The 27,661-nt window shown below is 39.3% G+C and overlaps 1 protein-coding gene and 1 long non-coding RNA gene across 2 annotated transcripts; one reads left to right on the forward strand and one right to left on the reverse strand.

Annotated features, from left to right (window-relative positions):
- Window positions 1-371: 371 nt before the first annotated feature.
- Window positions 372-26,356, reverse strand: LOC131458347 (uncharacterized). Its single transcript, XR_009240080.1, has 4 exons — window positions 26,282-26,356; window positions 25,950-26,043; window positions 938-1,034; window positions 372-656 (listed from the first exon to the last, which is right to left on the reverse strand). It is a non-coding gene; the product is annotated as an uncharacterized LOC131458347 (long non-coding RNA).
- Window positions 6,544-23,741, forward strand: cnih2 (cornichon family AMPA receptor auxiliary protein 2). Its single transcript, XM_058627386.1, has 6 exons — window positions 6,544-8,141; window positions 11,545-11,613; window positions 17,372-17,419; window positions 19,895-20,007; window positions 20,086-20,229; window positions 20,742-23,741. The coding sequence occupies exons 1-6, from the start codon at window positions 8,061-8,063 to the stop codon at window positions 20,767-20,769; spliced, it is 483 nt and encodes a 160-aa protein (XP_058483369.1). The 5' UTR covers window positions 6,544-8,060; the 3' UTR covers window positions 20,770-23,741.
- Window positions 26,357-27,661: the final 1,305 nt, after the last annotated feature.

Raw genomic sequence — 27,661 nt, forward strand, 5'->3', positions numbered from 1 at the left:
GACCAGGGGTCTGCACCCTTTAGTGTCAAAGTAGACATTATATATATATATATATATATATATATATATATATATATATATATATAATGTGATGTGTGTTGATAATGTGAGCCCACAGGAGTCTGGACACCCTCTCCACTCCTCAACCTGGGATCTCCTGAAGTTGATGATGAGCTCCTCGGTCTTCCCAGCGTCCAGCGTTTGTTCTCCGAGCACCAGTCCACTCCACCATTCTTCAGTGTTGGGTATTGAACTTCAATACTTTTGTGTCATCAAATAATGAAAAATGAGGAATAAAGAGAACACGTATGCACACTCTAAACTAACCATAGGTGTGAGTGTGAGAGTGTGTATGTTGGTCCTGCGATTGTAGAGGTCACTGAGTGGTTGAGCAAGCTGTCTTTCAACTCAAAGGTTGTGGGTTTGATTCCTGTCGAGTACCCTCGGGGTGAATGGGTTTAAAAGATGAGTGATAGAAAAAGCACTGCATAATGAATATGTCAATGGCAAAATTGTAGTGTAAAGAAGCTTTGAGTGGTCATCAAGACTAGAAAAGCATGATGTAAATACAGACCTTTTACCATTTAGAGCAGGGGTGTCAATCTGAAATGACCTGGGGGCCAATGAGCATGTAGTCTGGTCAGGAGGGGGCCGGTCTGGAGAGAAATAAAGTGGAAAAAAGTCCCAACTGTTCAGTAGCGGGTGGGCAATATAAGATATTCATGATGATATTAAACAGAATTTCAAAGTTAAATTGCTTGTTTTGATATAAAATGATGTACACTTCACAATAAAACACATATTTATGATGCACAAAAACAGTGAAATAAATAGAAAAACTGCTTAAATGTATGTCATTTAATGTTGAGTGTAATACATTTAATAAAGCAATAATTACAACTGAATGTCATATATAGTTAGTCTTATATTACATCACCTTGCTTGGCAACTGTGGCGCCGCACTTTCGTGGGCGGGCTCCATGTAATCGATTGGAGGGCCGCATGTGGCCCCCCGGCCACATGTTTGACTAACCCTGATTTAACAACAAAGTATTGTTCAGGAATCTGCATCAAAGTTCAGATATCAGCCCTATATGCAGGACACAATGTATGACTGTGTCCTGCATATGTGACGGGTGGAGAATGTGGACTTTTAAAAACCAACAACAGGTTTTTAACAGCAACACTGAGATGTTTGGGTACAGTAAACATGTCACTGAGGTGCTGTATGTTTGTAATTTATGCATTTAGTGTCTCTTTAGTCTCTGGGTCACATGGTGCTCTTTAGGGTGCGTCTCTAAAACGTCTTTAATCCTCACCACCATCGTTAAAGGTGATCAATAAAGCTGTTAGAAGAGAAAACATTTCATTTGGGGCCAGAGGAGCAGCAGGAGATATCACATTGATCTCAAAGTGTATTGGTGGCATAGCCTGCGTGTACCACTGGGACCGTCTTTGATATCGATATGCCAAACCCCACGAAACACTGCCCTCGGCTGTTCACTGCTCAAGCTTCAGCTGCCACCAGACTGCAGACTTCATTCACACTGATGACAGTTTTTTAACAGTTCTTTAAGTCTTATCACCATATAGAATTATGTTTCAGGTATCTGGGGCTAAATAGATAGATAGATAGATGTAGAGAAGATAGATAATAATACTTTATTGTCCTTATTGGGACAATAAAGCTCAACAAGGCTGGACCCATTAGTATACAGCAGCAGACATACAAACATAAAATGGAAGACATCATAAAACCACAAGAATAAAAGCATCAGACAAAACCAACAGAATAAAATCACAAGCCATAAAAAAAAAAAAACATACTTTGAAATATTAAGTGGTGTAACACACAGTGTTCATAAATATGCTCCTATTCTCCCTGTTCATAGTAATACGGTTCGGATTCCTGAGTCAATAGTGCGCAAATGTGAAATGATACGACTGTGGAATCATTTGCTTAATATGTCAGACCACGGGGTGATTTGCAATTCTTGAGGATGCTAATTTACAGGATATTTATTGCAACAGTTCATCACGCTGCATGAACACAATTAGAAGTAACCGACTCATTTGCAGGAAACAGGCAAAAGACATGTTGTTCAAACCTAAATTGTGAACATACTATATTCAAATCAAGCATAATTACTGTACAATTACTCAATCCAACATTAAAGCCAACTCCTACCACCGCAAAGGAGATTCAAAAGTATGAAATGCAATGAAGCCCACTTCAGCGGAAGCCTGCTACCTTCAGACATCTCCAAAGTGAGACATGCAAATGTACAGAAACTGGGGACAATAAACTAAGTTAACGGTACACACACCATTTTACATTACATTACCGCCTATCGCCCTATGTCAGCTGAGATTGGCACAGCTCCCCCAGTGACCCTCATGTCGAGGATGAAGTGGTAGAAGATGGATGGATGAATGTATAATTTGTATAATTAATAATTTATCATTTCAATTAGTCCCTCGTCTAAACAGTCAGTGACGGTGTTTTGTTTTTCTATTTAAGCAAGGACGCCTCAAAAGGCCGTCAATTATTTAACGTTTAGTTTATGAGAGTGACTCATCGGTGCATCGTTGCCGCTGTTAGACACCTAATGTGAGCATCTGTGTCATTGTCACCCTGCTTCTCATTTGTTGCCATCTTGTGGACAATTTAAATATCCGTCATGGTCTTTATTCGCAGTAATATGCCACCCATTATCATTATGTGGATCACACACACAGAGAGAGAGAGAGAGAGAGAGAGAGAGAGAGAGAGAATTACGTGCATGTGTAAAACAGATGATATTGTTATTATGGCTGCTCATGAAAAGCATTATCTAGATATCGGGGCACATTGTCAGTAATACTCATGTTCATAGAAATGCATTAGCTGTCATTTTTTCTGCTGTATTGTGAGGTTTTCATGTGACCTTCTGCAGTGTAACATACATGAACATGAAAGCAATCAGTGCTTACAGTCACATGCTATCACCACTAGTGGGGAGTCTAAACCCACTAATGAAACAACAGCAAGTAAATGCTCAGTGGGTTGTGACTGCGAGTACAAAAAAAAAAGAACCCTGTAGGTTTCAACATGAGGAATGATTATTTACCGCAGCATGTGTAACACTCCTGGTCTGTGCGCATTTCCAGTGCTCTTCCCTTTTTCAAGCTGGTGCCTGAGATTATTGCTACATCTACTAAAACGTACACAGTCTGCTGATCACTAATGTGACCGTTATATCACCAAGATTGAAAACATTGTAAACACTTTTTATAAAACGCTCATCCCTAGTGGATAGAGGCTTAAAAGAGAAAAACACTGTGTACACAAAATACATTGTATGTTGTATATTACATCCTACGGAAATCGCTATTTTATGATGATGCCTTTGTGCTGCTCTACCAATTAAAATTTCTCCCCCATCTTATCTTAATAACCAATTGTTGATGGACCTGTGGTTTTAATTTGATCCGTACACCACTGTCAAACTTGACAATAATTATTAAAGTTATAGAATACATTTAAAATTGTTAGTGTCTTAAATTAACAACGAACCAAGTTCATTACTACTACAAATTAGGTTTATTCTTTTTTTCTTACAATTTTTTGAATCCCTTTTTGATTGTATTGTATGGTTTCATATCCCATAATACGTATGGTTCATTTTAAGGTCAATATACACACAACATCACATTTAGTCCAGTGTCATCCAGGCAGCAAATATGCAGTATTTGTCACAGGCTGCCTTTGAATTTCAGCCCATATCATTCAGCACCATGGACAGCATCTTCTACCTACATATAAAATCCATGCAGGAGTTTAATTTGAAGACTTAAACTAACGTATCACGAATGATTACCTCATTAATGGTAACAGGCACCAAACCACTGAAGTTGTTTTTAACTGCTCCTGCTAAAGAAGGCTAAACAACAATTGGATAAAAGCAACATCAGCTGAGTCACTGTTGCAACACAATATTTCAAATGTAATTCCAGTAATATACATGGAAAATTATCACTCAACATATGGTTTGGCCAGACTGTAGGGGATCCCCCAAACACTTACAACACAGTAAACCAAAATAGACTTTAACACACTAACCCAAATTAATGAAAACCTTCCATTTGTTGCTCTGTAATGTAACCCAGATATTATCATAGTTCCATGACAAAGTATCAGCTATCAGCCTCAATATACTAAAATAACATTTAGGCAGTAAAATAGTCAAAAATGTTATTTAATTGTAATTATGCACAAATCTGCCATCATGATTTACATTGTGAAACGTGTCATAGTGGTTTGTCCCCATGACAAAAGTTTGGGAAACACTTTTCACAACAGATTAATACTTAACCTAATAACTGATAAACTTCTCATAACATCATCAGTAATAACTGTGCAGCTGCTTATTGGTGCAACCTGCCAATCACGCTGCAGCAGTAACAATGCATTAAATCCTGCTCCAACAGGTCAGGTCAGGTTCAGTTAATTTTCACATCAGAATCAAGGGGGGGAAGTAATCTCCGGGACTTTGATCATGAGCTGTGGCATGAAAAAGAAAAGCATCTCAGAATGCACAGCACATCAAACCTTGACACAAACAGTCAGTCAAGAACAGGGAATGGGAGAGTGCAGTGTATGCTCACTAAAAGGAGCCCGGCGTGATGAATCTGGATCCCTGCTGAGGCATGCAGATGGTACAGAGTCACAATTTGGTGGTAGCAGCATGAATCAATGGATCCAACCTGCATTTTGTCAGCAATCCAGGCTGCTGGTGCTGGTGTAATGGAGTGAAGAATGTTTTTGTTGGCAAACTTTGGGCCCTGTAATAAATTAGTTGTGGTAGAGTGAACAAAAGAGTGCAGATCAAATGTTGGACTAAATCCATGCACAAGCACACATTCAACTCCTGAAGTACCACTCTGTACCTGCTAGAGGCATGAGCAGACACATGTTGGGTTAAAACGATTGAAAGAATCAACCATAGCAAGTTTGACACAGGTCAGATTAGTGCAAATAAAGGCCTGGAATAAGTCAATCGGAGTGATTTACATGTTGGGTAAACTCCCTTACACTGAATATGCAGTCTCTTAATATTCTCAAACAATCTTCAGCTTCTTTCCACCAGATGGCTCTCTTTACAGGTTTAAAAGAATTCCATTGAGCAGGGCAAAAATACCGTTGCTCTTTTTACCCGCTGGTCCTAGAACAAATTCCAAATCTAATTCCCCTGGGAATCTTCAATGCTCTGTGTAAAAACAGCTTAGAAAACAGAACAATGCATCAGTACTTTTACTTTGTTTTCTTCCTGTCCGTTGTGTTTTATTTCTTATCAGCTGCAAATTAAGTGCTGGCTTTGTAAAATAAGGCCTGGTTCAATAACATCCTGCTAAAATAAATGTGTCAACAATGATCACTTTCACTTTAAGGTAGTTGAGGTTGTGTGGATGTACGATGTGCAGAGACAAGAACACAAGAAAAAAACGACGATTAACAGGCTCAACTAGTAAACCTTACACTTACCGAAGTCTTGGCTAGAAACAGAAGTTTATGCTTACACTCCAGCACCAAACTCCATGGATTAAATCAGCATTTTAAGGTCAAAGGAACACAAAAGTTGCTCATCTGCTGCTGTCTTGTTTTGGAACGTTTGTGTAATTTAGGGAACTCTAAATGAGGGATCTCAAACACAGAAGTGACAAATGAATGCATTTGATGTATTGTGCTGTGATGTTAAATTGCTCATTTTCTTTTTGGACTTTGGTGTGAAAGGAGTGAGCGGTCAATTACTTGATTAATCGATTACTAAATTAATCGTCAACGATCGCTTATTAATCGAGAAAATAATCCATTATGACAATAATCATGAGTTGCAGCTCTCATGGGGTAACAAGGGGTATTGAGGCACTTTTAAGGCTGCAAGTGTGTTGGAATAAAAGTGTTAGGAACTGAATTATTTTATCACCTTGACATTTTGGTGACCCTTGTCCTGACAAGAGAGAAATATAATGACTATGTGCTACATTACAGATTGTGTATTTGGCTTTTCCCTGAAGCAGTGGCTCCTGACTTCAGCATCTGTACAGAATTATGTGAAGAATAACTGGTGCACAGATTAAAAAAGTCTTGCAATGTTTTCAAATATTACGTGCCATAATTGGTTTGTAAAAAAAATTACACATGAGGGGATGAACTTAAAATGAAACTGAACAATGTCACGGATGTTGAGTGAAAAGCTAATCGAGCGGAGAAATAAAAGAAACGACAGGTGAGTGAGAGCAACACCCTCAGACATAACAGAACATACATTTTCATGAACCGAATAATGATTGAGGGCTTTGTTGAGAGGGAGAGACAGTGGGAGGGAGAGTGATGGATAAAGACAGAGATACAGACAAAAGGAGAAACATTTGCAGCCTGCCCTGCCCCCTCATCACTCTCCGGGGAACAAGGGATTATGGAAATGTATAAATGTGTGTGAGAGACAGAGAGAGAGGGAGACTGACGGACAGAGAGGAGGAGAGAGAGGAAGGAGAGAGCAAATAAGAGAGGGAGGGAGACGGAGTGATGCTATTGGTCGACTGTTACAACATCAAGCGTGATAGAAATATTTCTCTCGCAGTCTGAGAAATAGAGAGACGGAGACAGTAGACTCAGGAAACACATTCAGGTCTGTTTTTAAAAATCTCCGGGAACTAAAGACAGTGGGGTTTAGAAAGAAAGGAAATAAGAAAGAGGAGACAACAGAAAGGTGGACTAATTAACCTATGACTCCTGAGGGCTGTGGAGATTTTTGCTTAAGAGAAGGAAACATTTTAAAAGCAGCGTAAAAGTGTCTCACATGTAGATGTTCTGCAGGTTCTTGGTGACATATTCCATTTTTCTTTCTTTCTTTTTTTCCATATCTCCCTGGGAGTTGAGTTATTTATCCTGCTCGTCAGCAGAGGCAGATCTAAATGCTTTTTTTGTTATTTTTGGGGGAGAATTTGAGGGATGCTTCTGAGGGAAAGATGCAGAGCAGAGCATTCTGACATGGTGTCGACCCAAATTGACAGAGACAAGGAAAGAGTGGACTGTACAGTGGCAGACACGTCTCCAACCAGACACAGGTATTTTCCACTCGATGTTAAGACCAGTCCAGGTATTGATCCATGCTAATTAATTGAAAGTATACTCTGATCTTATATCTGTCCTCTTAAATGTGTGATATTGGCACTGTAATGTTATATAGTCAATTGAACAATATTATCTGCTTCACATCATTTCTTTAATTTTTTTTCTTAACATTTTTGTAATACAATAAGTAACACGCAAAGAGACTGTCTCTGTAAGTAATACGCCGCAGCTATGTTTGTTTACATTCGCGTTGACTATGATTTAGACATGTGCGTCATTAAGCATGCTCTTGATTTGGAGCAACAGATGAAATGATGAAGCCATATGAAAAACCTACTGACCACATTACAAGCCATAACCGACTTAAACAATAACCACAATAATCTTTTTTGAAAACAGCACTTACTGTGCTCACTATCGACAAGAATCCTGTGCTTCTGTTGTCAGCGTGTTTGTCAGACACTTTGTGGTGTGAATTACTGTGAGAAGCAAATGTGTACGTGTAGGCTTTGAGTCAAGAGAAACTACAGGGAGGGGGAGGATACAGACATTTTGTCTGTCAGAGACTCAAAAAAAAAAAGAGGTGCACCAGGCCAACAACAGACACCTGTGTCAGTCAAAAAGACTGACTCATATAAGTGCTTCCAAAATCAAAGCGAGCACGGTGGGGGGTCATCGTGCTGTTTAGAGAGAGCTGTACAAAGTGGCACAAAGACACAGCATGAGTGGAAGAGAAGCCACAGTCAGGCAGATGATTGATTGTAACTGAGTACTTAACCTAACTGGACAACACAAAGGGGGGAAGACAATAACCTCCACAGAAGGTAAAAGGGAGAGTGAGCCATAGCCGGAGCGAGGCTAAGGACAGGTGGGAGGAAGTTCTTCGTTTTGTCTCGTGTGTCTCGCTTCACACGTCTCACCGTTAAGACTGGCTGGCTCGGCCATGGCGTTCACCTTTGCGGCCTTCTGCTACATGCTCACATTGGTGCTGTGCGCTGCGCTCATCTTCTTTGTCATATGGCAGGTGAGTGGCACTGTGCACACTGGACACACACACACACACACACACTCACTGAAACTTAAAACGGGCACAAAAATGTAGAGCCTGAAAACATCCACGCACCAGCCCACGCAGGCAGACAACCATAATCCACCCACAGTTGTCAGTGGTACAAATACTGACAGTAACACACACGCGCACACACACACACACAGAGAGAGGTTTGCAAAGATGTTCTTCTTAGGACACTGTTTTGACTTCCATTAAGTTGGACAGACCAGTCTAGATCAGGGGTGGCAAACACAGCCCGTGGGCCAGAATTTGTGAACATTTCGCAGTATAATTAGAATCTAAAGTATATAAAGTCAAATACCATATTTTTCAGTTCCAGATACCTGTGACTAAATGTTTTGTGCCTTTGTAGATCCACTGTGATCTGTAGGTTGTAATGCACACATGTGTAAATGGTAAACATAGACGTAAATGTTGTTGAAATTGCACTTCTTGTTCTCAAGACAATTCAGGTCGTTTATAATATGTTTTATAGAGAGATGCTTCATTAAATGACACCACTGGTCTAGACAAAGCCTAATCCGTAACCTTAACTATGACCAGTTAATGCCTAACCCTGACCTTAACTAGCCCTAAACTTATCCAGTTCCTCAGGGATGAGGTTCTGCCTCATTAGCACCAGGTTTTAGTCTCCTTCTGTCCCAGAAGTCTAATAGTCCTGACAAGGTCAGTGTTTATGCCAGAAAAGCTCTTTAGGAGGTAACAAATACAAGAACAGATACACACTCACACACACACACACACAAATACCTTGCTCAGGTCCTCTAGAGATAATGATATGCTGCAGCATGTTTGCCAAAATGGTGTTGTTTGTTCTTGACGAGGCAGCCTGACCTCTTAAAAGCCACTAAATTACATTTTGTTCCTTTTTCCCATTTCAAACAAGCTTTTAAGACAGGTAGTTGAATTATAATTAATTTTGGTGGCGGGAGCATCGCGTAGTTGAAGGAGAAGTGTGACGACTCTTAAATGCATGGGATCTTAAAGGTACCGGTGTGTAAGAATTTGTGACATTTAATGGTGAGACAGCAGATGGTAACAAATGGCGGACTTCTCCGCTCACCACTCCTTTTCCCCACAAGCATAGGGGAACGACGAGAGGATGCCATTCATCTCCCTTTATGCAGAAAGCTTCCGTTTCAAAACACAAAACACACGCTATGGCTGGTTTTTGCTGTCAAAACATGGCGGCGGTGCAAGAGGGCAGCCTCCACATATAAAAGGAAACAGTTCATGAAAAAGTGATTACACACATACAAACACACAAAAAAAAACGTGTTTGCTATCTTTTGTACATATCATAAACTGGTAACTGATGTTGGTATGTTGAATCTCCAACATAAACATGTGGTGTCTCGTTCTTATAGGGACATCCCATTCAGTACGGCTAAATTGAACCACTACCCCGTGTAATTACAGGGAAAGGGACAGGGGGAAAAGGGGTAGGATGGAGTAAACACGAGAAACGAGACTGGGCCTAAGTCTTACACACTGGACATTTATATCTTCATCTGTGCATCTAATGATTCTTTTAAATGGCAGTCTACCACTAGTCACAGTACGTCTGACACAAAGACAGATTCCAGCTGGCTCTGTCTCTCATGATCCCAGAGCACTGGCAATAAAGTGTTCCTCAAACAAAGTGTTCAGGCTCCGGCAAACTGCATGTAATGAGTGTAGGGAGGTGACATAACACAACGATCATAAATCTGGCCACAAGACTGTTGAGAATCTGTGTGTCTGTGGCATTTTGAGCACTATTTGCACAGAAATGTGCTGGGGATCAATGCGCCAGCTTTGTACAGACAGCACAAACACTAAAGCGGCAATCTCTCACCTTTAACATCGGTATATAGATGCAGGAACAATGCAAAACACAAAAAAAATATAATTATATGACTTGAAATGACTAACGCACCAATTGACTAAGTGGGTGAGACTATGAGTCAGTCAGTGTGTCTGCGTGTGAAGGAGATGAGGAGAAGTGTGCGTCTGGCTCAGCACTCAAGCGTGTTATTGAAACGCTCATCAAACTCCGATTCCCCCCCCTCCCTCCACCATGTCTGCCTCCACCAGGAGGGTATGGCACCCCACTTCGATGTGGTTCTCCACCAATCAGAGTCACTGTGAAGTAACCATGGTGCCCACTTAGGGGCTCGCAATGTCGCCATGGAAACTGCATCTGTTTACAACAGAGCTAAGTGTGAAAGAAGACGAGGGAGAGCCTTATGGACTCATGCGGAGGGGAATTACCAAACTGTTTCTGCTCAAACAGAGAGTTCATAATATCAGTCGCTGTCACGAGTCAGACGCCGATGCTCACTTATCTGCAAATAGTACCTGTTTATTTATTGCCTTTCAATGAGCCATTGCTACTGAAGCTTGCTGTTTAAAAACTGGACTGATGATAAGCACAGCTGGTGGTCTATGCAGGAAGAATTATAATTATTACAGACAATTAATCAAGCGGGCTGGGTAGAAACATTACCACTCAAAGCCTCCTCACAGGGAGCAGTTAGAGTGCTACCAGTGCTGAACATTAACGTGGTGTCATCGGTTTAGCTAAAATGGCAAAAAGAAATGAAATCATTCAGGATTTCATGTAAATGTGTCACATCTTTTCCCACCTTTCATTTATCCACTCAAATTTTCTCTACAGGGCCCTTTTAAAATAACACAGTTGGCAATTGTCCTTCATAAAAGATGTACAACATGGGAACAAACATCTCATGTCAAAAGTACAAAAAGCAATAACACCAGAATAAAATATGCAACAACAGTAAAGCAAAATACAAGCTACATCTCACACTGCATTGGAAGTCATGAAAGAAGAGTGTTTTTCAGGTGAGATTTCAAAAACACGCAGTGAAGGGACCTCCCTAATGTGTAGAGGCAACTCAAAGAAATTATATTTCCTACTGCTATGAGGCTCATTAAATGGAGATTGGTCACATTCAAAAACAACACTCTGACAAACCAGGAGGATCTGTGGAACATCATGGATGCAAGCCGCCATTATAAGAAGAAGAAGAAGTTCCTTTGAGTAAAAAGAAACTGCTAAAGACACATTGTGTAAAAACAAGAGGCGCTAATCTAGAGTGTAAAAGGGGAAGAATGAGGCAGTAAGTAATTACACATTAACTATTTAATCACCATGTGTGTTCAAGCAAAGTGAGCAGTGTGGCTGCAGCTGTGCGGGATGAGGTAAGGTGTGTAGAAAAAAAATTTAGGCATAGAAGTGTAAGTGTTGAATAGACCAGTTGTACCAAATAGCCATTTAGATGTGTGGTACTGGCACTGGCACTGGATTTTAAAAAGTAACTAAGGGACAACAAATGCCTGTTATCTTTTTCAGATCATCGCGTTTGATGAGCTCCGCACAGACTTCAAAAACCCCATTGATCAGAGCAATCCCACCAGAGCGGTAAGAAGCCTGCTGTTTCATTTCTTTTCAAGAGTGATCAAACCCTCGCATGCACAGACAGAGATCCCTTCTTTTCAATTTCAAGAGGAACATTTCTGTGATTCACAGTGAACAGTGAGAACAAACTGAGGGTTTCACCTTAACCTTTCTCCAGTGTTGACTAAACACTCCCTTATTTCTAATGTGTAAAATGTGTTCAGATATATAATTTAATTTTTAGATTGATTTATTCTAATTATTTATATCCGTGTCATTTTCTATAGTGAAAAATAGGATATGGTACCGCCGTAGTTGGTGGTTGGAAGATTGTGGATGTGTAGGTAAGGTTATGGGAAAGTTTCCTATCTGTTAGATGAACATAATATAGACTCACCCATTAATTTCCATTCACTCTAAACTCCAGCGCATGAGAGCTAGTGAACGCAATGCAGGATTCACAGTGTGCTAAAATAACAGTAGCTAACGAAATGCATTCAAAGACCCTGGTAATTTACTCACTTCTGTGGGATCTACAGTGTGTTGAGTTCAGATGAGCGGCTTCAAGGTGCATTCAAGAAACCTCGTAAACTTCACTTCTGCAAACAAGCATAAAGTCAAAAATGCTTGCTGCTGCTGCTGCTGCCACATAGTGATAATGGATGCACCACAAATTAGGGAGTCACTGGAGTAGAAAGATTTGTTTTCAACAAGTGCAACAAGTGATGAAACATTTGCTTTGCGTCTTTGTAATATATTATAAATAGTTACAGTAACTGATTGACCTTTTATAATCAAGCAAATAATTGAATAATCAAATACTCATGCCCATCCCAAGGAGTAATGAGCATATTGTGAAAAAGACAGTATTTATACCCTAAGGAAGTTGTAAAATTTGTCAGATTAGACCAGACAGGAGGAAAGTTAAATTTAGTTTAACCAGACTCCTCATTCATGTTTTAAATAGGCTTTTAAACAGTGAGAACTCACAGTGAGCTGTTTTCTGTTGTCAATAATCATCAAAAAATATATATCAAGAATTAACATATGAAAGGACCCTAATATCTTTTATTATTTAACCTCTGTATTCATTTTTCAACATCAAATATTTGTACAGTACTCTGAAAACAAATTCCTACTAATCCAGTCAGGCAGCCTTTGCATTGAGCACTTATTTATGAGACCGATGCAAGTGAAGTTGCTTTTTGTTACAATGAGACACCACACTGTCTGTGTGTCTATGTCTGTAACATAGTAAGTGAAGGTACACGGTACCTCAACACATTCACCTAAATCACACCAAAACATTTCACCTCTGCTTCTAAATACTACTACTAATACTACTAATAATAATGAAAACATTGCAACCTGTTGTAATGTAAGTGCAAGTTTGTTTTGTGTATATACTGGTAACACTTTACATTATGGTACAGTAACAGTATGGTAATAGTGTGTAGTAATTCTGTAAAGGAGTAAATAATATAGTGTGGGACATATGAGACTGACAATGACAATTATCAGGATATGACCTAAACATGTTACTATATTATAGTAACTATGTTATGTTGGCATGTTTAGGTCATCAGTAACATTTTGTTACTGTACTGTAATATACAGTGTTAGGTTCTACACTTATACAGTCATAGTGTAGAGTCAATAGTGAGTGTTATTATTCATGTAGCAAGTTAACAGCAGCTGAGAATGTCTTTTTCACAAGTTAGCTAATGTTCTAGGAATGATCTGAACCTGAGAGTGATGAGGAGTGGGAGAGTAAACTGCGAAAACAGACTGTGGGAGTGTGGAGGCACGTCAGATGCAGGGGGGTGGACAAAAAAAAACTGAAAAATACCTGTAAGAAACACAATATTGCAATCAAGAGGAGCAGCTCTGGCACAAACACGACTGCGACTGTTTAGTTCAAAGAGGATGTGTTATTTTTCCCTCCTCAGATGAAGATGGAGAGGTTGTGTCTTTGGCAAAGCGTCGTGAATCAACTGAGGTGTGCCCATTACATTAAAGTGCATGTAAAGCAAACACGTGAGGTTATCCTTATATCCATCCATCTCTTGTCCGCTTTATCCTCCACATGAGGGTCGAGGGGCTGCTGGTGCCAATCCCAGCTGACATAGGGCTAAATGCGGGGTACACCCTGGACAGGTCACCAGCCCATCACAGGGCCAACATGTAGCGACGAGGAACCATTCACTCACACACTCCAATTAACACACAGAAAAGCTTTAATTCTTCAAGAGGAAATTAAGTAGAAAAGAAAAGCACACGGAAGAGCAGACGCCTGCTGTGAGGTTGCAGTGACCACTGAAAGAGGGAGAAAAGAGATAGCAGGACTGTAGCTAATAACACGCTGTACAAACACTGAACAGCTACATACATCTGCTTTGGTCCCCACTAAACCGTGTATGTGTTACGACCCGGCCTAGGGTCACCAAAAGCAGTTGAACGTCGCTTCTACGTTAAAGAAGAGGTTTGATACCGAAACGTTTACTTTTATATTCTGTGAAAATAATGACAAATGGCAACATTCACCTGCTTTGGGCTGCGGTAAAATGTGTGTGTGTTTATGTCTTTTGGCTTTTCTAGTGGAACCCATCCACCTCACGTCTCAGAGCAGAGAATGTTGCTTAATTATTACATGATTTTAAAACACTTAGCACCTTTTTTAATTATTCTAATTTGGCATGGTGGTTAGTAACACATTTTATTTTCCTGTGGTGTGACAAAGTCAGAAGAGATATTTTTCTTAAAAACTTCCTCACAGCCGCGTTTGTATCAAGGCTGTTGTAATGGCCTGTATTACACAGCACAGGTGTTCCTTTCTGTAACAGACAACGCAAACTTGTCATCTTAACTGATGTCAACATGTCAGAAGTGCTCAGAAATGACATGATCCATCAGGATGTGATGTTACCAGTCTCAAGGTCAATAAACTGGAAAACAAAATATAGATTTGCACAACAGCCATAAGAAAAAAAACAAATTGTTTTCACTCAACTGCTGTGTCTAACACCCCACATAGAAAAAAAATTAATCCTACATTAAAATTGGCTTTACACCAGTGGAGATGTGTTTAATCTGCATTCACTCTCAGGTCAAATTACACTGCAATGCATGTTGGTTTCAGCTTCAGCTGTGACCAACACCAGTGTGAATGTAATACCCGGGTGAACAAGCTTATTTCTTCTTTTTCTGCTCTATTTTTGCAAGGGAAGTTAAAGACGAAAAATAATAACCACTGTAACATTATCACTTTGTTTTGTTCTCCATGCATCTATATTTCTTTTAACAGCTTCACCCAGGTTATAAAATCCCAGGTACTAATTTTAGTGTGAAAGCGGCTTTAGAAAAACAGATTAAAGCAGTAAATGTTGCAGAAATGGAAGAGAATGAACATGTGCCTAATGTAGGTTTACTCTACTGGCCATGAATCATGGTTATAGTCTCAGAGGGAGGTGTAACATCAATACAGTGTTTGCTGGTTGACTAAGATGAAAAGCACAATTATTTGGTCTGTTTGTTTATATTGTATGTGTCTGTTTGTAAGCAGCAAAATTCCAAAGGTTTTATGGAAACAATTGCTAACCTTGTGAGAATGTGTGAGTTTTTAACAATTGTATTATTAATAATGCCAATAATGCTTTGGGGAAAAAAAGTAATAGTACTTTATATGTAGGTCTATGTTGGTTTCTATTTAGGTTTCCGTAATGATGAGTGGACTGACAGTCAGGGGAAACTGAGCAGCCTTGGTGTTTTGTAGTGTTTTTCTCTAGTTTCCACTAAAAATGCCTTCAAATATGAATCATGCCACGAAGAGCACAGACCCCGTATTTTACCTTTCACCGTGAAATAACGCTTTAGAGAAAGTCATGCTCTTGACAATTCTTTCGACTATTAATCGCACTCGGCAACAGTCCTCACCCCGCATTCGTTGCTCTTTTTGTGTCCTGCATAATATTCCGTCACTGCTGCAACAATTGAATATTCAGAGTGATTTGAAGTCAAATGTGGCACCTCAGGGAGGCTGCACAGAGACTTAAGGCAGGAACTATGGTTTATATGAGCAATAACAAACAATGAAGTGTACAAAAAACAGCTGCCAGCTCCAGCATTATGCTGTTCAGTGTTGTACATGGATGTGTTTCGATAAATGTCCTTGAGTTTAAAATGTAAATATGAGCAAATATGACCCTCAGGGGGGGAAACGGTGCTCAGGAAATATATAACAAAAAAAATAGATAAATAAATAGATTCATAGATTGTCTTACAAATAATGGAAATGTTGTTTAAATTAAATGTTTAAACTACTCAGAACGAATAGGTTCAGTTCATTCCAATTTTATTTTTATTTCATGCCATCAAGTATGGTAATAACTATAATAATAATAGTAATCAAACTTCAAGTACGAATCTTAATACTTTTTTGAAACATGACATGTGTAATGATTTAGTACAAAGTGCAAATTGTCACAGCACAGTTTACAAGCTCAGGATGTGGTGCTGAAAAGAAAGCAAAAATAAAATAAAAAATAATAATACATAAAAAACAAAAAAACAGAGGGGAGGGAGAACCAGAGTTTGGCTGTGGATCCAGGGCAAAATCGACTTTCAGGTCACTGTGGGAGTTTGAATGTATGGCCTCAGATTCATATAAGGAGTAGCCTGTGGCTACAGCTGAAGGAAAACACACCACATGGGGATTAATACCGGAAGCCATGGTCATGTAACTAAGAAACATGCTTCAATGTGTCATAAAAAGAGAATGAGTATTTCTGTCACCCATGATAAAAACAGGCTGTATATATGGCTCTAGAACTGTAGCATGCTGCTTATCTTATGTACGTTTGTTTCATGAAATACAGTAAATTGTACTGTTAGCTTTTTTTTTTTTTTAACTGCTGCTGTTGAAAAGTGACGACTATAACCTGCGGCGCAACATCTCATTTCCCAGCCAATCAATGGACACCCAAATACAACGTCACTATGAGAGCTCCCAGAGCAGCTAAATGGTCAATGCAGCAGAAGATTGATGACTTTCATTTCTAAAATTGATAATTGAAGCTTCCATCATGGCTCACAGGAGACTCAGAGCTGTTAGGCTTACAAAGTGCCAACGAGCTGCGCCATGCATCACTGTCAGTGCTTCACATGTAGCTGCTACGATGTGGTACCATGTCTACATAATGGGAAACAACTCAAGTGTTTAAGATGAAATTTGCCATTTAGTCATTTATTATTTGGTAGCTTTAATTAGTTGCTGACTCTGAGTCAATATTTCTAGGTTGATGCTGTGCGATGTCAACAGTGGAGGGAGGTGACGCGTGAATATAGATGTTTTTCCTAAATTCTGCCCTCAGATAAAAAAAACAGTTAGAAGAGTTTATTGCAGCCCTGTAATAGTTTCTCTTTGTTAACCATTGTACAACAGCCATTTTTACATGTTTTAGCAAAAAGGGCACAACTGTGTCTAATCACATTAACAATGTCTTTGTTCAATTTATGTTAGTCAGGACAGTGAAAGTGAACCCCCATGCACTCTGAAACTGGGAAAGCTAAATAAAACTGTAAATCATCAACTGGTGATGATTTACAGCTGTAAATATGGCAAAATGGCTGCTGTTCAAAGAGACCAATACCTGAAAATGACATTAGAAATGAGAAAGCATTACCATTATTACCATGTTCTTGCTGAGATCTAAAAATGGATGAAAATATACATGTTTCTGAGACGTGTGAGACATCTGAGCTTTTCTTTGTATACTCTCTACAGAGGGAAAGGATTCTCAACATTGAGAGGATCTGCAACCTGCTTCGCAGAGTGAGTAATCAGTGTTTTTAACCTGCTGTTGGCCGATGACTAAACACAGCAGTTTAACACTTTCTTTGGTTATTGTAATGTGCACTGATTCACCTCACACACAGCCCATCCCCACCACCGTCACTGCTCTGCAGACACTCAGCCATGGAGAACAATCATACAGTGCAGGCTTTGTGCCTTTTGTGATGAGATTTCTTTTCACATGTCAAGGCTTTCAGGTAAAGAACTCAGAGTCCATCTCAGCTGTTGTTGTGCTGTGGCGGTCACTTTGTACCCATTTACTGATAAATAGTCATTGATTATTGGGGGGCTGCATGAGCATGAAGTCCCTGATTAACATCCATTTGCTAATATTCACTACTGAATTATTGATGAAGTACTTCCACAGTGGTGTGCTGTAAGGAACTTAAAGCTCGAGTCTGTATGTTATGTGTTAAAATCCTCTTCATGTCCAGATAGCCATCGACAAAGGAAGTGCTCCGGAGGGAAGAAGAAAACCCACTGTAATAGCTTTCAATAGCAGGCTACACTATACAACACCTATGTAACTCATACATCCTACCTATGTACAAAGAGGACCTCATCTTCCGATTGCCTAACAATTTCCTGTTTTGAAGCCTTGACATTATGATTTGACTGCTTCCATGTTAGTTTTTAAAAAGAGACGTTCACAGACACCAATACTAGCTGTCAATCAAACAGGTGTCCACTCATATATGTTGACGTTTTATCCTTTATTTTCCACATAATTTAAAAATCTTTGGTGACGTAATGAATCAATGTTTTATACAAACATTAAAACACAGCCTGAAGCTGAGTGGAGGAGAGAGCACTTTGAGGACAGGCTCATTCATACGGACTCTACCGTGACAGAATCACCTGTAAGAAAAACACTAAAAACCTGACACCAGATCTTTTATTCATTTTTTTTTTTCCCTTGACGGCTTTTTTTATTGATGGCTATCAGGACGTGAGGAGGATTCCAACAAACAAGATGAAAAGTGTTTTGGAAACCAATTACAGACTACAGCTTTGAGTGCCACTGACACACACACTCACTCCATCACTCTGTTACAGAAAAATAAATTAGACGTGTGTAATTTTCAACACAATTATCAGCAGTGCAAATATAATTATGCAAGGACATTCCCAATGGGCAGGACACTGTGATGGCTTTACTTCATCTCGCAATAAGACATTGTGTTCATGTCACTACAGTCTAGTGGGTTATTACCTCTACCTGATCAGAGGTGATGTATTTGTCCAGCAAACAACATCGATCAGCACAGGGGCCATGCCGACTTTTACTGGCTGTCGTGTCAAACAAAGCAATCGGATGATTTAAGTGTGGTTATTTCTTTACAGCATTTACAATCAATCATTTCCTGTCGAAACTAATTCACACATCTACTTGCCATGAGAATGGGGTCAACTTTGTGTGAGAGTTATCACCCAATACTGCAGTCTCCCTCCGCTTCACACTATGTGATACTGCCATTTTACGGAATGACTGTTATGGTTCATTCTCATTGTATGTACGATACCTGCTCGACACCAAATGAGAAATAGACAAGGTTAGAAAATAACTAAGGAACAAAGTGGGAGCTTTTTAGCCTTTTAGCGGGTATGAGTTGGTGGAGACCATAAAACAGAGTTAAAAATGTTCAAGTGCCAGAGTGAGATTAGACCTAGACTGAACAACCTGTGCAGCTGCATCAGTTATTCTGAATGACTCTCACTATCCTCGTTTGGTTTTACAACCAGGAAAACACATCAGTTCAAGAAACACCACATGCACAGACAAATACAGCAGCTGATTTGTGAGTTCTACCTTTTGGTGGAGCCGCCATTACTGCGGGGGCACACTGCAGTGACTCACTGCCTGCTGCTGCCTGCTGATATTGACGGCAGAATGGAAAGTCCAAATAGGCAGTGGACCCCCATTACTGACAGAGATACATTATATGTAACCTCATTTCAACTTCAAAGAACAGTTAAGAGAACTGTTGTGACAATAGCAAGGAAATCCAGAAAAAAATCATGCCTCAAAACTGACATGTTTGAACAATTAAAGCACTGTGTAATATACTAGTGTGACTGTAAATTATAGCTTGCAAACAAACCCTATCAACAGTGTTAATTAATATTACAGAGCAGATACATGTGTTTAAAAAAGGAACCTGTGTTAAATATACGATCCTATTCGGAAGTAAAGGCTAATGTATTTCACTGTTTTCTATGTGGGTGTTTTTTTATTATTTACACTTTAGAGAGACATCTTGTTTATTTCCAGAAACATATGAGATATTTAGAGTGCTTTCTTCATTAAACTAAGTGATCAGAACAGTCTGAATGAGCTGCATTCAGATGGTTTGACTTTAGTATCACAGTTTTTTGTGCAGTAGCATTTAAACAGTTCCCTTTCTCAGTTATTTGCAGACCTATAACCTGATTTTCTGTGTCTGTTCTGGTTAGTTGGTAGTCCCGGAGTACTCCATCCACGGGCTCTTCTGCCTGATGTTCATGTGTGCCGGAGAGTGGGTCACACTGGGCCTGAATATCCCACTGCTCTTGTACCATCTGTGGAGGTACAGTCCCACAACAGCTGTCTGACATGCTTCTGTTTCTCTGCTGAATAAGTGAGCCAAGCCACTCTGCTTTCTCAGGTTTTTTCACCGGCCAGCTGACGGGTCAGAAGTCATGTATGATCCCGTCAGTGTGATGAACGCTGATATTCTTAACTACTGCCAGAAGGAGTCGTGGTGTAAGCTGGGCTTCTATCTGATCTCATTCTTCTATTATCTCTACAGGTAAGTAAAAATGCCTTTACTTTACTTCTACTATCACCCACAGTAGAATTTGTATATGTGGGGCTGTCACTTTTTCCTAAAATGAAGTTCAAACGAATATTACGTGACAATAACGCTGCACAATATTTTTTATATGAATTTAAGGCCAAGTTGCGCTCATGATGCCCTCTGCTGGGCAATGCAATCATTACTTCAGATGGTCAAATGTGCTTTGAGGCTGTATTTTAAACTGACTTTGAACTTCTTGCACCAGGTTTGAATGAATATTTGAATTTCAGATACAGCACATACAGTTTATTGTAAACATACATGTATGTTCACATATATTTAATTACTACAGAGTAGGAGTAGGTGCAAAGTAAACATATCAAATACCTCATATGCACATTCAGTTGTAGTCCATATGGGACACTACACTTTAGAGGTTGATCTTGGATGAACTTACAAAATTATATATATTCTTTTCCCCCCATTTTCATCTACCTTTGGCCATGGTCAATTTCCTGCTGCAGTATGGTCTACGCCTTGGTGAGCTTCTAACATCTGGAATAAAAAAAAAGCGAAATGTCTGTAAGAAAGACCCAGAAGAATGACTGGAGGCATCAACACTTCTGCTCTCCATGCATCCTTCCCAGCCAATGAATTGGGCTTTCAACAGTCAAAACAAGGACTAATCTACGACCAATCTGAGTGATAATGTGAATGTAAAGGTGTTGCCTCCCCTCAATTATATTGCTTTATCCCAGCTACTGCTGTTGGACTGCTGGATGAAGTTTTGAAAGATGGAAATGACTTAGACGGAGGATGTTTGTGTTGCCTTTGACCCGTTGTACTATTTAACAATATGAAGGGCTGGAGCTTTCCCATGCTGCTCTTACTGATCCAGCCGCTCAACTCACTGTGAACCTACAAACACTTAGTGGCTGGAAAACAAGATATATATATATCTGTACTCTATAAGTCAGGGCAGGATTGTGTCAGTTTTTGGTTTGGTTGTGTTACAGGTACAACTGTCAGAAACAGGTTAAAGCACTGTAAGAAATGCAGAAGGCGGCCAAGCAGGGAAATAACCATGTGGTGTGTGCGCACACAGGATCAACATAGAACATGTCTTTGATGCCAGCCTCAATCAATCAATTTCACTCTGTAACTACAACTAGGAATCAATCACAAGTTCACTAGTCATGATTAATTGTGAGTCCGTAGCTGCTCGGGTGACATTTAGGTTCATGCTTTCTGTAGAACTTAATGCTCAGACATATGATGCCAAACGTGTATATCTGAAAAACACTGTGCCAAACTGAAAAAAAAAAAAAAAAAAAAGTGAACACTAAAAATTATGAGACTGAGTTTGGCGGTGGTGTGATCTTGTAGTACACTTTCTTGTAATGTACATTCCGAATTTAATTTCACTCTTCGACAAAGTTGATTTTGGCACAATATTTTTATAGTCCCGTTGTTGTCGTCTTTTGTAAATGTGCAGGGAGCGCCTTATTTCTGGTGACGGTTACTCTTGTCTCATCCACATCTCCTGTATACTATGGTCATTTTAGCACAGCCACTCTACTATGAGGAAGAACTAAGAACTATCATGTATAAAAAGCAATTAAAAACTAGCAATGTAATATGATTCATGAGACATATCGACGCAGTTATCAAGTGTATGTAATAATACGGAGCAGATCAAAAGGGACAAAAGTGAGTCCGACAATATCTCTGCTCTAATAAAGACAGTTGAGTCCTCTCAATATATCTACGATCATATATCACGGTTTCAAGGAACAGATTTGTAAACGGCAAAGTTTCTCCTCAGCTGGAGCTGCCTTTGTTCTCATGTGTTCATAAGTTTGATCTTTTTAAGGTGAAGGTACACGTGTGACTTTCAGTAGGAAAACCGAAACTAGTGCGGAGCCTGCGAGCAACTGTGATGATCGCTGTACGTCGGTTCCCCCGCGCGTAGTAAATAGTGATGATGCCCCATCTGGTACATAAACTATAGGAAATATGTGTGTTGAATACTGCAGCCTTTTGAAGTAGTTTCTGATGAAGATGTACTAAAATAAAATTAAAAAACATGTAAATTCCAACAGCCATGACGTCAAATACCCATGACAACATGCAAAACTTTTATTATACATTATTCCTAAATTTGTATTATCCTATAAATCAGCTTTGGGATTTGTGTGTGTTAGCAATGAAACTACATGTTTACTGCAGAATCTACTGATCCTAATATGACCTGAATACCTATACCAGAACACATACAGGGAAGTATAAGCTTAAAATAGTACATATAAAGATATAGTCAATAAATCTCATGACAAGATAAAAACCAATGTTAGCGCATCCATCAACTGTTTTTGACATTTGTCTTTAGTTAGTGGCCGTCAGAGCCAAGATCATTTCTATTAAAGGAGCAAATCTATGAAGCAAATGTTGTATTAGTTCCTGAAATTGCTCGCAATAGTTGTGTTAAACAAATGGTACTCCAAAAGGAGTAAGTCGTCCATTTCTATGTGGTATGGAGAGACACACTGAACATAATTTCAGTGGAGTCACCAGAAAATACAGAAGTGTGGTTGCATGAGTTATTGACACATAACCAACATTGACTTCAATAATGTAATAGAACAAATTTGTAAGACTGAGTACATTTAAGTTGGTGGCGTTGATAAGCTTCAAAATCAGTTTTTCCTTATGTCCCTGCTGGCAGCCATGTTTTTTATGAGACCCAATTTGTCCAGATTCCAGGCTGGTTCCAGGAAATGGGAGGTGCACTTGAGAAAGTCAGTGTTGAAAATGTGGCAATACAACCAAACTTCGAAAAACTACACCCTCTAACCCTTTAATTAAGTTTCAGGGGGGGAAACAGAATATTAAGTAAGAGTTTACTTCTGAAAATAAATAAAAAAAGATTAATGTATGACTTTTACACTGATCTAAATTCATATTTTTACTCATTTATAAGGCTTCTTTTACAATTGAGTTTGAGCAATGCATTTGCTTCAAGGGTTTGGTCGTTATGTTTTCAAACCACCACCACAGACTGCATCAGTTTAAATCAATTTCATGTGAAATGAGTAAAAATGTAAGGGGGAACCAGTTTACCAACATTGACTTGGCTGAAGCTTCTCCATTCGCCTGTCAGTGTTTGTGAAGACAACGTAGACAGTACACATTGTGCCAGATGATGTTTGAAGTGATCACAGGACACGGAGACCTCAAAACTCTGCCAACGGCGTGAGTGCGTTGAGTGTGGACAATCACTACTAAAGCACAGGAACACAAGGAAAGCAGGAGCAAAACAGCTTGGATGAATGTCATTATGTAGTTGCTCTGAACAAAGCATTTTAGAAAAGTGTATTTAAGTATATCTATTTGTAATCGTCTTTTATACAATTGTCATAAGTGTATGCTACAGTAAATTTTGGTGGATTACTTTATATTTATTAGGTTACAACATGATGTACAGCAATTTGCTCTGACGCCGTATTCTAATAAAATATTTAATGCCAAAATGATCGTCTCTGAGCTTCTGATTTCCGGTCCATCTGTGAGGAGTTCTGCAGACATGACGCTCTGCTAGAATCAGAGAGAAAAAGTCATTCTGAGGATGATAAGGGCAATTCAGAAACCCTCGTCATACCGCACACTGATGGCTGACAAAAAAAATCCAGCTGCACGTCGAAGTGTATTCAGAGTAGTTCGCACAACCTCTGAAAAGGCACCAAAACAACGGAATTCCATGGAAAAATTCTCCACTGATGTGAAAAGAGCTGCCAGTGGAGAGGCGGCAGAGAGAGTGATAGCCTTTGATTAATGCCTGCACCTCCACAATGGTAACCTATCAAATTATAGGCCACTGAATGCCTGTTAGGTTGCATAACACAACTTAGTTGACAGAATCTATTTCCACATGGCAAGAAATCAAAATGAAAATGTCACTGCAGCTGTGGTGCATTTAAATATTCGTGACAGCCTTCTTCTTTTTTTCTTTTTTTTTTCCCTCAGTGGCATTTTCTTTTTCCCTCTGTCTCCAAATTGAAACAAGGAGGAAGCTGAGCAGGGAACACTGGGAATCATTTGCAGTGTATATGTGTGTGTGTAAGGTTTGCCAGGTTATCACTTGTCTAAATAATGATTCAGACAGAAAACAGTGCGGGGCTTCAAGCTGGCGTTTTCCCTCTGTTAGAAAAGGACACACCATCATCCCCTGCTGTCACCATGGAAACTAAATTGTATTAGAGATTCCTGTTGCCTCACTCCAAGGCTTCTACTCAAAAGAGGAAAAAAAAACAATTCAAGTTGGTGTATATGCCTGGCAGCACAGCTCCTCACTCTTCTCTCTCCCTTACATCCAGTACATATTTAACAGTTTCATGTATGTAGTCATGACAACCGCAACCCTGGTGCCTCTATATATATATATATATATATATATATATATTTATATATATGACACCTGGCACACACACACACACACACAGAGAAAGAGAAATGCTTGCTCTCTCACAACACATGCATCTGTTTCTCGTTCTGTCTCATCCCACAGTTCACACTGTTACACACTCATCTTCCCAGGCTCTTCCTATTTCAGCACCCTCCACCACGATAATTGTCTCAACTCCTTTCCCCTCTTCTCCTACGTCTGTGCTCTAGTTGTTGCCATGGAAACTGGCTACAACTGATTGGACTGAAACACCGTGATTGGCATATATACAATTGGTGCGCCCGTGCACACGCGCGATCACGCACACACAGACACGCATTTGTGCTCATTCATTATTATGCAAAGGCATTCCAGAGCTGTGGTGTGTTATCACAGCTGTACAGACATGCAAAAACAGCAAAACCACATGTGCAATTATTAAGGTCAAACAAACTCCGAATCACGTTCCCCTGGCTCTACAAGACTGGTTCTGTTGATCTGTTCACCGCACACAAGTCTCCGCACAGTATTTAAAGGAAGCGTGGGAAAAAAGACCTTGGCAGGACTGTCAGTGATGATGACTACGAAGCTCAAAGATATTCACACCTGCTCTATACATTCCAGACACCGTCTGATTCAATTTAAAGCACTGCATAGGCTCCATTACTCTTTTTATCCCTCGGTCTGACCATTTTGCACAAAATTTAAGTCAGAAGAGGCCACACCAGGCCACCGCTTTTGGAGCTCCCTAAGATAACTACATGTTGGGGTGGTATTTTTTTTAAATGTTTCTCAGAAGTATATAATTATGATATTGCACCAGACCCACACATTGCCATCTGGAGCGCAACATGACACCTATCTGCCTTACCCCACCTGCACTGAAAGACAACACAACATGGCATGGTGATTGCAAAGAGAAATATCTTAATACTTTGAGGGAAAAACGAGCATATGCTTTCTTTTGGGATGGCCTAATGTTTCTTTTTTTAATGTGGAAACAGTCTTAATTGTTGAGAGCGAACTAGAGAGTCTGAACATGGAAGAGTATGTCTATGCAGATGTGTGGATGCTGTATTTTGTGCATATATACATGTTGTATGTAAACATTCCTCGTGGCCAAGTGGGTATAATGTTGATATTTGTTTAATTACTGGTGCTGGATGTTTGGCTGATTATATTGCTATGTACTGTATATCTCTAACTGACTGACTGACTGAGCGAATTGTCCTTTCTCCCCGTGTTTTTATTTGCTTTGATTTGTATATTTGTGTCCTGCCATTGTTTGTACCTTGGGTATGGGGTTGTAGAGTCCAGTCAAAGAAAGGGGGAGCCATTACTGATGGTCAAAACGTTGAATTGATCTTGAAAGACCAACTTAAGAGCTAGACAAAAATTACACAGAAAAAAAAAGCACATTAGAATTTCAGCGGCAAACATAGCAGTGACAGCAGGTGGATCTCCACCTCTGAGTAAGCTAGCACGCACTAAAGTTCGCATAGCTAGCCATTAAATAAAGGACATAAAACACAATTGACCTTGTTGCCACTCTTGACTGGTGCTGACAATCACTTAACTGTTATCTGTTAAATGCGTCATGTACTTAATCTTTGTAATGCTTACTTTCTTTAAGCAACTTTGTCAAGTTTTTCCGTTTTCTTCGCACTTTTCTGCTGTTAAGTTTCCAACAAAATACACAGATACCGATTTTCAAAATGAACTTCCTGTTAAACCGGAAATAATAACTGTCACGTCGACGATAGCTTAACACAGTTGCTAACATTAACTGGGGTAGATGACTGTTCTGTTTATGTTGTTTGCATTGTTTACAACTATAAATAATATATAAAAAAAATTGGCAGAATAAACATAATTACCATTCACAATTGACTGCAAGCAAAATGGAGCTATTTAATTTAAAAAGCAAACATTTTACTGAAATGGAAAAAGGAGAAAGAGATGACTGTTAAGTTTCCACACTCACATTCCTGCTAACACACTGAATTAGCTACACATAATTGTTGTGTACACCTTATTCACACAGCTTCTCTGATTAACAGTGGCCGACTGTGTCCAAGAACATGTCAAACCTCTTCACACTCAAGTTTTTATTTAGCCTGTGGGTCGTTTGTCCAGTCACACTTGAACGTGACTCACACTGACTGTTGGCTTCTGCCTCCTCTCAAGAAAAAAAAATCTAATAAAAGCACAATTAATTGAAATGACTTGAAAGTTAAGCATAAAATGTGTTTTTGCCAATTAAATTGTTGTTTATTAAACTGAAGCCTGTAGCTATATTTGTGTAACACAGGTTTAAATGGAAATTGGAATCAAATCCTGAGGCAATTCCAAGACTATATTAAAGGAGGGGCATCATTCAGTAGTAATGGTCTTTTTTTAATCCGCTCACAACTAATTTAAAAATTAAATTTTAAAATCAAATCATGGTTTATTTTTTATGAATGAGGCCCAGTGGCTTTTACAGGTGAGTTTTTACAGGTCATTGCTATTCACCTTTTGCTCTTGGTAATGATCATATCAGTGTCTAATTTTGCTCACGATGACAAACTGCTGGGGGGGGGGGGGGGGGGCATGTTAATTGATTTCAGAATTGAACGATACTGTATCTCAGCAGTTTGCACATTGATGAACACAGTCATATTCATGGCTGAATGGACAGGGATTTTCTTTTTCGAATTTCTCATCTTTTCTCACATTCATGAAAAGAAGAGAGGCGACAGGTCAGTGTCATAAGCTTTAAATCAAAGTAAAGTAAGTACTCTTACTTTAAGTACTGTTACTATTACTGCTTACCTGCAGCACCAGTGAAGGAAGGCAAAAATACTACAAGTAAAAGTCCTGCACTCATAATTCAGTTATCCAGTACAGAAGAATGATCAGTCTGTATAGTCTGCATATTAATGCCCTTTATTACACAACATTGTGTTACTACAAACATATTTTATCACATTAACTGATGTGTTAATGTGTAAATTTGCATTT

The sequence above is a fragment of the Solea solea genome, chromosome 4 (assembly GCF_958295425.1).
Source record: "Solea solea chromosome 4, fSolSol10.1, whole genome shotgun sequence".
NCBI classification, from domain to species: domain Eukaryota; kingdom Metazoa; phylum Chordata; class Actinopteri; order Pleuronectiformes; family Soleidae; genus Solea; species Solea solea.